The 14,129-nt window shown below is 45.7% G+C and overlaps 1 protein-coding gene across 6 annotated transcripts in view; it reads left to right on the top strand.

The window, feature by feature from the left end:
- The window catches only part of LOC127583003 (supervillin-like), a 120,520-nt gene that overhangs the window by 92,871 nt on the left and 13,520 nt on the right, over window positions 1–14,129 (top strand). For all 6 annotated transcript variants that reach the window (XM_052038688.1, XM_052038689.1, XM_052038685.1 and 3 more), the window contains 5 exons: window positions 131–276; window positions 964–1,139; window positions 5,847–5,985; window positions 8,094–8,370; window positions 12,013–12,167. In XM_052038688.1, the coding sequence (XP_051894648.1) occupies window positions 131–276; window positions 964–1,139; window positions 5,847–5,985; window positions 8,094–8,370; window positions 12,013–12,167 (893 nt within the window). The remainder of the gene's footprint in view (window positions 1–130; window positions 277–963; window positions 1,140–5,846; window positions 5,986–8,093; window positions 8,371–12,012; window positions 12,168–14,129) is intronic.

The raw sequence follows: 14,129 nt of genomic DNA, 5'->3' as shown, positions 1-14,129 counted from the left end.
AGCAGTGCAGTTTCAAAGAGATGCCCTGAGCTCTCTGAGTGGTTAATCACGTCATAAGCTAGCTCCAGCAGCCTGGAAGCATCTGCCTGCGTGCAGTCCTTGTGCTGTTAACACTGCTTTGCGTCTGCAGGTGCAGGCGACCCTGAGGAAGATGAGGTATATGAAGCCGCAATCACCGAAACAAACCATATATATCGCCTGGTTGAGGACAAGCTTGTCCCAGACACTGAATCATGGGGAAAGATCCCTCGCTGCTCCATGCTGAATTCAAAAGAGGTAGGAGTGTGGTGCATTTGTATTTTTGATCCATGAACCATGTACCTGATACTGAATGAGAGGCCGTGCTTAAATATTACTGCAATAATTTGTTTATCACGCTAAATTAACCGTTAACAGCTTTTGCCAAAGTCAAGTAGCATGCCATCCACATGAAGAATGCACCAAGTAAAAAAATTTTCAAAAATAAGGCCCACCTGTTGTGTTGTTGACTTTGATTGAAAACAGTCCTGCAGGCATGATGAATAAAGGTGCTAACCCTGCGGCACATGGTGATGTGATATCTACAAATGTAATGTACCTCACCTGCTGCCTCCTCAGGGTCAGGTTTGGGCTCAGGGTGTGTGTGAAAGTGACAATTCCAAAATGGGACCTTCAGTTGGACTTAATTAGTATTTGGGCTTCTTCTCTCATCAAAACAGCCCCATCCAAATCCTGCCAGGAGTTACACAAAGGAGAATCGGCTCAATGCTCAGGAGCATTTCTCACCAGGCACCCTCTCCAAAATGTAGATCAGCTCTGAACAGCTCATTGGGTTGACGTTGATTGTACATTTCCCTCCATAGATGCTGCCTGACCTGCTGAGTTCCTCCAGCGCCTTTTGTGTTGCTCAGGATTCCATTGTTTCCCATTTGGATTGAGAGGCAGTGGACTTTGTTGCTGAGCTGTTTTTTTCCCTCCTTGCAGGTGCTGGTTCTTGATTTTGGCAGCGAGTTGTACATTTGGCATGGCAAAGAGGTGACACTGGCACAGCGGAAGACAGCACTTCACTTGGGCAAGCAGCTGTTGAATGGTTCTTATGACTACAGCAACTATGCCGTAAACCCCCTGGACCCTGGAGCTACGAAGAACATCGCCCAGCAGTGAGTTGAGTTTTCACCAGTATCTCTTCTCATCTATGTCAATCAAGGGGTGCTGGAGCGACGGCAGAATTGGTAACCTGACCACTCTCCATGTGCGTGGTTGGACAATGAGTGCTTGTGATGTTGTCTGACTGTGAGGCTTCTCAAACCTCAACCTCCACACCCATGAGGTTCAAGCTAGTGTCTCCAGAAGATGCCAGCTGATGACCAGAAAGAATTACTTCTCCATCTCCAGCATGTCCTGGACACCCGTCACTGAATCTGCCTTGTCACCAAACTGAGAACCTTACTCAGGGATTTGAAGGATGACAGTCACAGGAGATGGAAACGGAGATTGTCACTTGTATCCACCCCTGGGCCCACTCACTCCCCCGACCCCGCACTCCCCCGACCCCGCACTCCCCCGACCACTCACACCCCCGACCACTCACTCCCCTGACCACTCACTCCCCCGACCACTCACTCCCAGGCCCACTCACTCCCCCGACCACTCACTCCCGGGCCCACTCACTCCCGAACTCACTCACTCCAGGGCCCACGCACTCCCTCGACTATACTCACGACCTGCTTTCACTGCCCTTGCTCAATACACTCACCGCTCACAATCATCGCCTGGGTTCACTGTTTGTGGTCAATACTCACACTCAAGAACTCACACTGGCCGCCTGTGTTCACTGCCCATGCATGATAGTCACACACTGCTCACACTCAATGCTCACAGTAGCCGCCTGCATTCACTGCCCATGCTCAATGCTCACACCCACCTCTCACACTCATTGCCTACGTTCACTGCTCACACTCACTGCTCACACTTGCTGCCTGCCCACATTTGTACAGACCTCCAAAATGCCCTTGTACTTACTGCACCCACTTCTCTCGTGAGAACCTGCGTCAAGAAGCTGCCTCTATCAACCATGATGTCACTTCACCTGGTGGCGATGTGAATGGTGTGGCTTGGTTGGGTGGACCACACCTCATGCACAAAGCAGCTGAAAGAGCTTTGGCAATTGGCTGAACTATGCCCCTGATTTTCAAAAACATTCTAATGCTATTAAAACTATTTTTAAAGAAATAAAAATAGAAAAAGAACCACTAAAAATACAAAGAATATATAAACATAGTTAAAAAAATCTAAATTAACTATCAAAAATCAGAAACTGCAGATTAGGGAACCTGAAATAAAAGCAGAAAAGGCTGGAGATACTCGGCAGGTCAGGCAGCATCTGTGGGAGGAGAAACAGCTAACGTTTCAGGTGGGTGACACTTCATCAGCACTGCTCTGAAATATCAAATCTTTGTCTTTCTCCACACATCTGCTGGGAATCCCTGGTATTTTCAAAATTATTTATTTATTTGTTTGTTGGGATATTATTGAGAAGGTCAGCAATTATTGCCCAGTCCTGATTACCTCTGAGGAGATGATGTTGGGCCCTGGTTATTCTTGAGCTACTGTAGTCTTTTTGCTGAAGGTGCTCCCACAATTTTAATTTTTTTTAATTTATGGCGAGGTAACAGGCCCTTCCGGCCCAATGAGTCCGTGCCGCCCATTTTAAACCCCAAATTAACCTACCCGTATGTCTTTGGAATGTAGGAGAAAACCGGAGCACCGGGCGGAAACCCACACAGACACGGGAGGACGTACAAACTCCTTACAGACAACAACGGGAATCGAACCCCGATCGCTGGCGCTGTAATAGCGTTGCGCTAACAGCTACAATGCCAGTATAAGTTCCAGGACTCAGACCCAGGGATGAGGAAATACCAGCTGAAGCATTCACAAATCATGTTTCCAAATCAGGATAGTGTGCAACTCAGAGGGAAACCTGCAGGTGGTGGTGTTGCCTTATACCAGTTCCCTGAGTTGCAGTTGCAGTTAGGGGAGGTGCTGTTGGAATACCTTGGGCAAATAACTGCAGTGCATTGTGTAGTTAGTACACATTGTCTCCATAGTGCGCCCATGGTGGAGGGAATGGATGGGTTGATCAGGGTAGGGCAGTCAAGTGACTGCTTTGTCCTGAAGGGTGTTGAGCTTCTTGAGAGCTGTTGGAGACACACTTATCCAGGGAAGTATTCCATCACATTGTCATGCTCCTTATTTGTGTCTTTTAGATGGTGGGGAGGCTTTGGAGTATCAGGACATGAGTCAGTCACCATGGATATCCATTCTCTGCCTTGCCCTTGTCACCACAGTATTTATGTAGCTGGACCAGTGAAGTTTCTGGTCAATGGTGAACCACGGGACATTATGATAGGGGGCTTGGTGTTGGTAAAGCCATTGAACGTCAAGCGTAGGTAGTTGAAATTTCTACTGTTTCTATTGCCTGGCACCTTTGTGGCATGAATGTTATTTGCCATTTACCAGTCAACTGAATGTTGACTAGGTCTTGCTGCAAGCAGGCATGGCCATGGGTGACTTCATTTGTTGGGGAGTTACAGAGGGAGTTGAGCATGGTTTCATCATCAATGAACATGCCCAGTTCAGGTCTTATGATAGAAGGAAGGTGATTGGTGAAGTAGCCAAGGATGGGCCTGGGACACTGCCCTGAGGAACTCATGCAATGATGTCCTGAGGCTGGGATGATTAACTTCTGACAACCACAACCATCTTCCTTTGTGTGAAGTATGATCCAACCATTGGAATGTTTTCCTCTTGATGCCAAATGGCTTCAACTTTTACCAGAGCTCCTCAATGGCACACTTCGTCAAGTACCACCTTGATGTCAAGGGCAGTCACTCTTACCCCAGCTCTGGTAGTCCGCTCTATAGACCATGTTAAAACCAAGGCAGTCTGGGCATCAGTGAGTCGGTTATTGGTGAGTAAGTGCTGCTTGATAGCACTGACGATGACACCTTCCGTCACTCTGCTGATGATTGAGAGTTGACTAATTTTCCGGATTAGGTTTTTCATGCTTTTTATGATCAGGGCACATCTGGGCTATTTTTCACATTGTCCAGTAGATGCCTGCTGAATCCACTTAGCTAGAGGTGCTGCTAGTTCTGGAGCACAGGTCTTAAGTGCTACACTGGGCTGTTATCTGGTCTCATAGCCTTTGCCGTATCCAGTGCTCTCAGCTGTTTCTTCATATCATGTGAGTTGACTTGGCTGAAGATTTCTGTGATGGTGGCGATCTCAGGCTGAAGCAAAGATGGATCATCTATTGGCACTTCTGGCTGAACAGGCCATGAGTACTTCAGCCTTGTCTTTAGCACTCACCTGTTGGTCCCTGCTGTCGCTGAGGATGGGAATGTTCTTAGATCCTCCTCTCCCCTTTGGCTATTTAATTGTTCACCGCCATTCATGATTGAACAGACCTGTTCTGCCGACTGTGATGTCTCTTAGCTTGGCTGTAGTCCTGTTGACCATACCCTTGAAGTAAATGGGGAAGAGGTTCCTGCCCTGGGCCCAAATAAGATTTAATAATTGAGTTAAAGAAATTAAAAAGAAACAATGGCTTGTATGTAATGTCTTTTAAGCCCTCAGGATGTTGCAAAAACCTTTACACTCAATAAAGTGCAATTTGAAGTGAAGTCATTATTATAATATAGAAATTGGTGAATTTTCACGGAATGAGGCCCCACAAACAGCAACACACTACAGGCCCTATCTGATTATGTTGTTTGTAGAAATTCCCCACCATAAGCAATGGAGAACTGCTGTAACACCACACTCCCTCTATGAACCACTGAGGTGTCCAACACCAGCTGTAGTTGGCATAAGCACCAGCTCCCATCAGCAGTCACACAGGGAACTGCTGACATTGCCAATTGTAAGTCATTGTGAGGTTACGGGCAACTTCTATTCGTGCAAAGAAGGGTTGGAGAAGATTCAATGTGTCCTTTGAAATGGAGTACACATGAAAGTTATGGGCTGATAGGAAAAGATCATCAATCTTGTTGGAATTGCTGTTGTTTGAGCGAGGAGAGAGATTAGGAATGGAGACACAAGAGATGGCAGATACTGGGACCTGGAGCAAAAAGCAAACTGCTGGAGGAACTCAGCGGGTCAGGCAGCATCTGTGGAGGGAAATGGACAGTTGATGTTTCGGGTCGAGACCCTTCATCTGGACTGAAAGAGTAGAGGGGAGAGAGCCAGTATGGAGAGGTGAGGGGAAGGGGTGCAGCAAGAGGTCACAAGTGATAGGTGGATCCAGGTGAGGAAAGTAAGGTAAGGTAAGATATCTTTATTAGTCACATGTACATCGAAACACACAGTGAAATGCATCTTTTGCGTAGAGTGTTCTGGGGGCAGCCCGCAAGTGTCGCCACGCTTCCGGCACCAGCATAGTATGCCCATAACCTGTACATCTTTGGAATGTGGGAGGAAACCAGAGCACCCAGAGGAAACCCACGCAGACACAGGGAGAACGTACAAACTCCTTACAGACAGCGGCCGGAATTGAACCCGGGTCGCTGGCGCTGTAAAGCGTTACACTAACCGCTACACTACCGTGCAGATGGAGGAGCAAAACCAAAGGTTGGTGGAGCTCAGTGCGATCTATCACAGAAGTTAGCCCATTGGAGCTTCTGAAGTGATTGTGGGTAGTTATTTGAAGCAGAGGAAGATCGAAGACTCTAGAGAGCAAGACAGCCTGGTTAGTTTTTAATTGCTTCTGTAAAATTGTTGCAGGGCCTCTGCTGTGCTGAAAACCTTGCTGAGTTTAGTTTATTAACAAGAGTTTGTAAAATTAATCGATTCCTTTTCCCCAGGCCCCGGCGTCCTGAGTGGGTAATCTTTGGTCGCCTATCAGAGCACAATGAAACAATTCTGTTCAAGGAAAAGTTTCTGGACTGGGCAGATTTGAGAAAGCAGACCCAGAAGGAAATGGAGCCCACGGCTGAGTTAAAGGTACAGCTGAAAATTTTCATGACCACGGGGTGACCTAAAGAACTTGAGAGGTTCTGAAGCAACTTTTGAAGTGTAATGACTGAAGCAATGTAGCAAAGGCAATAAGTAAATTGCAGGTAGCATGCATGATACACTGAGGTCATGAGTGCAGGTAGCATGCACGATACACTGAGGTCATGAGTGCAGGTAGCATGCACGATACACTGAGGTCATGAGTGCAGGTAGCATGCACGATACACTGAGGTCATGAGTGCAGGTAGCAGGCACGATACACTGAGGTCATGAGTGCAGGTAGCATGCACGATACGCTGAGGTCATGAGTGCAGGTAGCATGCACGATACGCTGAGGTCATGAGTGCAGGTAGCATGCACGATACGCTGAGGTCATGAGTGCAGGTAGCATGCACGATACGCTGAGGTCATGAGTGCAGGTAGCATGCACGATACACTGAGGTCATGAGTGCAGGTAGCATGCACGATACACTGAGGTCATGAGTGCAGGTAGCATGCACGATACACTGAGGTCATGAGTGCAATGCTGGATTATCTGCTATTTTGTAATGGGACATGAACAATAAATATTATCCAGGACACCAGGGGCATTTTCTTTGCTCTTCTTCAATTGTGGCCACTTTTATGACTATTTGAGAAGGCAGTCTCACCCCCTCCCTGCCAACCCCTGCCATCCCCTACCCCTCCCCCTCCCCAAACCTACTCCATCATTTAATAAGATCATGGCTGATCTGATTGTTACCTCATCCCCACATACCTGTTTACCCATGGTAACCTTTCACCCCTTTGCTCGTCGAGAATCTATCCATCTCCACCTTAAAAATATGCTTAGACTCTGCTACCGCCATCCTTTGAGGAAGAGTCTTCCAAAGATTCACAACTTTCTGAGAGAACAAAGTATTTGCCTTAAAAGGTGTCCGTAAGATGACCCCAAGTTCTGGATTTTCTCACTAAGGAAAATATCCACCCTGTCAAGACCCTTTAGGATTTTATATGTTTCCATCAAGTCCCCTAAATGATAGTGTATACAAGCTTAGCCTGTCCATCTTTTCCTCAGAAGACAACCTGCCCATTCCAGCCATGCCTAATAAATCTTATGTTAACTGCTTCCAATGCATTAACATCATCCTATACTCCAGATGTGCTCTTGCAACCCTCTACAAAACTGAAGCATAACTTCCCTAATTTTGCATTCAGTTCCCCAGCAATAAAATTTAATCTTCTGTTCGCCTACCTAAGCATTGGCAGGACCAGCATACTAACCTTTTACCACTCACGCACCCGGATCCCTCTGCATCTCAGAGCTCCGGAATCTCCCGCCATTTAGATAACATGTTTTTTTTTATCTCCACATTATACTCCACTAACCAGATCTTTGCCCATTCACTTAACCTCTCTATATCCCTTTGAAATCTCCTTACGTCCTCTTCACAACTTATGTTCCTACTTATGTTAGAGTCATTTGCAAATTTAGCAACCATGCCTTCAATCTGTGCAGTATGACTTTATCACACCATAACTCCATTTTCTGTTTTACTTGCAAACGTGATCATTGGGTTTCAACTGCAATCGGAAGTTGAAATGAAAGTGTAACACTAATGTAGCATTCCGCAAAATATGGCCCTTAAATGCTCTCTGTTCCTTTAATGCCACATAAATAACAAGACTGAAGCGTAAAACAATGTTTGACTATTAAAATAAAAAATGTTTAAAAATATAGTATTTAGAAAATATTGGCAATGCAAAAATTGAATAATAATTGAGTTGGGAATCCTAATCAGAGCTCTGTGGCATTTGCTTTTGCCCAGTATCTCTGGAATGGTTATTATTTCCTCCAGTATAACTTTGATTGTGTAAATGGTTTTAGAAAAGAAAAGTATTCATAAATCCCAAAGTAGGTTAGGGGCAATGACGCAGGTTAGAAGCACTGCTAGAGTGTAGGACTCTCCGGTACACCAGTGGCTGTCAATGAGCAATGCAGGTTTGCTGGTGTTCCCTGTGTTGTGCTTCAGTGATAATGTGTTCACCACCAGAGGGATGTTACATCCCCCCAATAATTGTGACATTTTGTGTAATCCCCTTTGTTTGTTTTACAGTTGGAGAACCAGAATGAGCTGAAGCCATACGATGCCAAGCTGCTGATTCCACTCCCACAAGTGCCATGCAGAACAGTCCTGGATGGGGTGAACGTGCAGCGTGGGTACGGACTGCTGCGTATGGATGATGAGAGGATGTCAGAGCTGAAGACCGTTGATGTGGCGGTCTGGCACGTTCAAGAGTTTGAACACAGCGAGCTGCCCAGAGAGAGTTACGGCCAGTTCCACGAGGGGGACACTTACGTCATTCAGTGGAAGTACACAGTCAGCAGTCTGGGTAAAGCAATGAATCTCTTTCCATCTCTCTCTGTCTCATTTGGTTATCTGCTGTACAGGTCACTCCCAGTTAGTGAGCATTCACCCAACAAATCTTTGCTACAACAATGGCTTTCATTTGACCTGTCACTTTACAAAGGTTTCATCCATCACAACAAAGGGCAAGGAACACATTTGGAAACATTGCCGATTGGGTTATTGGGAAGAAATCTAAAATAAACAAGGTACAGGTTGTACCATTGTTAAGAACGCCCTGACCTATGGACACACCTTCATATGAACAAGCTCCCATAGTGTTATTAAATTAAAAAGTCCAACGTACCTACATAGGTTTGTTCCTACAAACAACAGAACTAGTTTCTTCTCTCTCTCCACTTTTAGTAATTGTTCTTTCTTATCAATCATATGTGTTTTTGATGCCATTCGTTACAATATTGAGTGACTTTTATCTACTTTCCGACTGATGGACAAAATCAACTTAAAGACAACTGTAAAAACAGAACCCGTTTGTTACCCAGGGAAGGCCGGTATTTACAATGGGGAAAAAACTCCTGAGCACCAGCACTCTTCCACCTACAACAGTGGCTACTGGATGAATGACCTGCAAGCTTCAGCTTGTGAAAACAGCTCCAGTTTGCTTTAGAAAGAGACTTTGATACGGAGGCTGGTAGGATGAAATGTGAGGACAAGGGGGACCCTTACTTCTGATTTACTGCACCCTCACTGGGAGAACATGCATAAGCTTCTGATTTCTTTTCTTACCATCCACGGCAACCAGTATCACCCACAAAACTATACATCCCACCATACAAATTTCCATACAGCAAAGGGTTACTTAGGAATCAAACCCCTTTGATAATGGAGGGAGACCTGTAACTGTAGAGCAACCATCACAATTTAGATGTTGGGTTGCAGTGTGTGAAAACTCTTGTGTGTTCATTGCTCGTCGTGTTGTGATGTGTTCCATTGTCTTCTCCTGATTACCGTGGACACACATTGAAGAAACCCTTCCACCTTCACACCATTTGTGCATGTCTGCCATGAATGTAGAGATAACTATGAACTATGAAGAAGCTCAAAGATAGGCACCCTCTACGTTGGATCTTTCAGCTGCTTATTTGTGATATCTTCTAAGTCCCATTTGGCTTTCAAGGCTTCGTCTGTGTTGAAGCTGGAGACTGAATGCATGGGTCCAGGAAGTTTTGTGCAACTTCAAACCCAATGACCAAAACTGGGAGGTGCATCACAAACCATTTGCTAAAGTTGCATCATAGCACCCTCTGCTGGCCAAATGCAGTGCTGCCCATTGGCGAGCAGCAGCAGCTTGGATTTGTACAGCACCTTTCAAAACATCGTGAAGCACCTCACAGGAAAATTATCTAACAAGATTAGACACTGAGGACCGGTGACCAAAACTTCCTTACAGCAGAATAAGAGGATCCTAGAGGAGGAGAAGAAGTTAAAGAAACACAGGCTTTACTACATAAGAGATGGAAGTTGAAGTGGACCATTTAGCCCCTCATGCCTGCCCTGCATCCAATAAGGTTATGGTGGGCTTTTTACCCCAGCGCCATTTTCCTGCACCACAGCCCTTGATTTCCTTGAGATCCAAAAATCTATCGATCTATATCTTGAATAATGATGCGCCGTCAAATTTCTGGATGGTCCATGAACCCATGAACTCTACCTCGTAATTCCTCTTTTGCACCATTTTATTTATTTATTTTTTATTAACTTACAGTAATTTTTATGTCTTGCACTGTACTGCTGTCACAAAACAACAAATTTCATGACGTATGTCAGTGGTAATAAACCTGATTCTGAATATACTCAGTGATCGAACCCCCATAGCTGTTTCGGGCGGCGAATTCCAAAGACTCACCACTTTCTGGATGAAGAAACCTCTTCTCGTCACTGTGCTGAATGGTCAACTCCTTAGTTTGAGGCTGTGGCCCCTGGTTCTAGACACCTCAGCCAGGGGAAACGTCAACCCTGCCTTTACGCTGTACAAACTCAGTAAGAATTTTGAGGATTTCAATGAGATTACCTCTCATTCTTCTAAACTCTGAAGAGTGTAGGCCCAATCTGTTTAATCTCCCCTCCAGGGACCAATTTGGTGAAATTTACTTGCACTTCTTCTGATGCAGTACATCCTTCCATAGGTGGAACGATCAGATCTGTACACAACATTCCAGGCGTGGTCACACCAGGGTCCATTCATTTCAGTAAGATGTCTCAACTCTGTTAGGGAGGGAATTCCTGAGTTTGGGGGCTAGGGAGCTGAAGACATGGTTTCTGATGGGGGGAGTGGGAAGGTGTAGGTAACAGAGCTTTCGATGAGGGTGTTTGTGGTGGATGGGAGAGCAAAGGAAGCTAGGGGACCATTAAAGCATTCAAGTTTAGAAAAATGTAACTAAATTAGGGTGAGACAGTTGCTCAGCTAGTTCAGTCCTGATCTCCGGTGCTGTCTCTGGAGTTTGCACGTTCTCTCTGCAACAGCGTGGGTTGCAATTGTTCGGAGAGAAAGTGTATTTTTTTCTATTTAAATTGCAGGTTATTATTTTTTACCTGGACAACTTTGCTCTGCATCATGTCACAGACTGTTCTCTCCATCCTCCCTCTCCCTGCATCTAAAACACTTGTTTTTCCACTTGACCTGAGAGTTTAACCCTGTTTCTCTCCCCACAGAAGCTGCCTGATCTGATTTTGTTTCAGATTTCCAGCAACTGCAGTTTTTTTGTACCAGTAAGGGCTTTGATGGTCGTTCAAGAGCATTATGAGAGGGCACAGAGTGCAGAGCTCCGGGCGGGAGGAGAAGGAGAGGGAGGGGAGGGAGAAACCTTTCTCTTGGAGCCCATAGGCAAGGATTGAAAAGAAACAAAACCTGCAGATGATGGAAATCTGCTATAAAATCAGAAAATGTTGGGAAAACTCAGCAGGGCAGGCAACATCTGTGGAGGGAGAAAAGCAGAGTTTTGGATCAGCAAGCTTTCATCAGAACTGCCCTATCAGCACATTCTGAGATTTTTAGATGGATCATCACTAATTTGCAGGTGTGTTGGTGACTGATTAGAAGATCTGACCTTTGACCTGAAACATTATTTCTCTCTTCACTGATGTTGCCCGACCTGCTGAGTGTTCCTCACATTTTTCTGTTCTTATTGGAGCAGCTCAGAGGTATCTTTAGGGGCTAGTTCCCCTTCTCCTACCTCAGTGAGGATCTACGTTCAAGGGGGACTCCCTTTCTCAAAGGAGGTGCTCATGGGGACCTTCCTCATGCTGCAGTCACACTGCAGGTGTAGGTCAGGGTCAGAACCTGTCACCCACAGCAGTGGCTATGAATTTCTCTGCCTCTGTGCCCATATGGTACTGGGATTATCAGCAATGTATTAGGGTTTACAGCACACAACGGAGCTTAGATGTGGTAAAGACTCTAAGGGCAAGGCTGGCAAATTCATCTCCTTCTTCATGGCTGGAAAGAAGAAGCATGAGGTTCTGCAGGATGACGTAGGATTTGATCTACATGGAACTGGTCTATAATGTGATCGGATATTGGGAATTCAAGTGGGTGCTGGCTTGCCGTTCTATAAGGAAGCTATGTCTCAGTCTGATGCAGTCAGCATCTCACTGTGTTCCTCTGCAGTGGCAAAGCGACAAACACCAGATCAACTGAGCTGTACCGGTTCCGGGAAGGAGCGATCTGCCTATTTCTTCTGGCAGGGTGGCCAGTCAAGCATCAGTGGCAAAGGAGCTTCTGCGCTGATGACTGTGGAGCTGGGAAAGGACAGAGAAGCACAGGTAGGATCTGATCTACCTGGATCTGCTATATCGTGATGTGATCTGATGCTGGGGATTCAAGTAGGTGGAGGCCTGCTGTTCTATAAGTGAACACAGGAAAGCAGGATGAGTGTGTGAGACGGTGCGGGAGGCCTTAGAGGGAAATCACCCTGTCCAATCAGATCATTCCAGTGTCATTTTACCATCAAACTGGGAAATTATAGGATTAGGAACCGCTGTCCATGTCAAACTAGCGTTTTCCTTTCCAAGGGATGTAGATGGTTACCATGTTGTTCTTCACGTGCAAGCCTTGTCGAAGAATATCAACAGACCTTGTGACAAAGGAACACCTGAGTTAGATGTTAGTTCCACCTAGTGTCCTCACACATGTAGATTTTCCAAAAGGATTCACTGGCTATTAGAGAGGACCTATCCATTGGTGATATTCTGATCCCCTCCCATTCATCCCCCCTAGCTACCCTTGTCCTTTCTACATGAAAAGGCAGGAGATACAATACTTGCCGTTTTACCTCCTCTCTTCACAGCATTCAGAACCCCAGGCACTGCTAGGAGAAACAGCAGTTTGTGATTCCTTCAATACGTCGTGTTCCCCACTCATAATGTGGTGTCCTGTACAGTGGAGAGACAGTAACGCAAATTGGACAATGGCCCTGTGGAACCTCTCTGCTCAGACCCAGGACCACAGCCACTTGCCGTGTTAATTCACCTTCCCAATTCCATTCTAACCTCATGAGACTTTGCCTCTTGCATTGTTCTAAAGAAGCCCAGTGTAAGGTTGAGGATCTCGCTTCATTTTCTGGTTTAACATTGTAGACTCAACCACCTTCAACAAGTTCAGATCAGAACCATTGTTCCCATTTATTCGGCGAGCAGGTATGGATAAGGATTGTGTGATTAACACTTGCTCTGGACTCCTCACTTTTTCCTCCACCAATTCCATCACCCACCCTTGTTAACTTGCTCCGACAACTCTTCCTGTCATTTAATCTCTGCTGCTTTCTGCTCAATCACCCTGCCACTTTTCTTTCCACCACCGTCGTCCTTCCCCACCTCCATGTGCGCTGCGAAGGTATAATCACTCCAACGTTTTCCATTCTGATGCAGGGTGGTGAATCCAAAAATCATAGTACAGCAGACGCGGTAAATCTGAAATACAAGCAGAAAATGCTGGAAATGCTCAGCAGGTCAGGCAGAATCTGTGGAAAGAGAAAGAGGTTTCTGGTCACCGCATTACAGGAAGGGTGTGGAGGTTTTGGGGAGGGTGCAGAAGAGGTTCGCCAGGATGTTGCCTGGATTAGAGAGTATTAACTATAAGGGGAGGTTGGACAAACTTGGATTGTTTTCTCTGGAGCGTCAGAGGCTGAGGGGTGACCTGATAGAAGTGCACAATATTACGAGAGGCATAGATAGGTCAGAAGCTTTTCCCCAAGGTGGAAATGTCAAATACTAGAGGGCGTAGCTTTACAGTGAGCGGCAGAAAGTTTAAAAGATATTTCCAAGGTAAGTTCATTACACAGAGAGTGGCAGGTGCCTAGAATATGCTGCCAGGGGAGGTAGTGGGAGCAGATACATAGAAGAGGCCTTTAGACAGGCACATGAACAGGCAGGGAATGGAGGGATATAGACCATGTGCAGGCAGATGGGGTTAGTTTGGATTGACATCATGGTCAGCACAGACATCGTGGGCCAGAGAGCCTGTTCCTATGCTGTACTGTTCTATGTTCTATGTTTCAGGTTCGAGACCCTTTGTCAGAACTGGGAAAGAGAGAAAACAAGTCAGATTATATTCTTAGTGAAAATGAGGGAGGGATTGTTAGAGCAAAGGAAATATCTCTGATAGTGCGAGACCAAATGAGTTAATGTGGCAATTGGAAGCTCATTATGCTTCTTTGCTGTGTTATGTGTTGCTAATCGCAGGACTGTAGTGAACTGTTACAGCTAGGTCCAGTGCATGCTTGAGGA

Source organism: Pristis pectinata, chromosome 25 (genome assembly GCF_009764475.1).
Source record: "Pristis pectinata isolate sPriPec2 chromosome 25, sPriPec2.1.pri, whole genome shotgun sequence".
Taxonomy (NCBI): domain Eukaryota; kingdom Metazoa; phylum Chordata; class Chondrichthyes; order Rhinopristiformes; family Pristidae; genus Pristis; species Pristis pectinata.
This window is presented reverse-complemented; position numbering and strand designations above follow the sequence as displayed.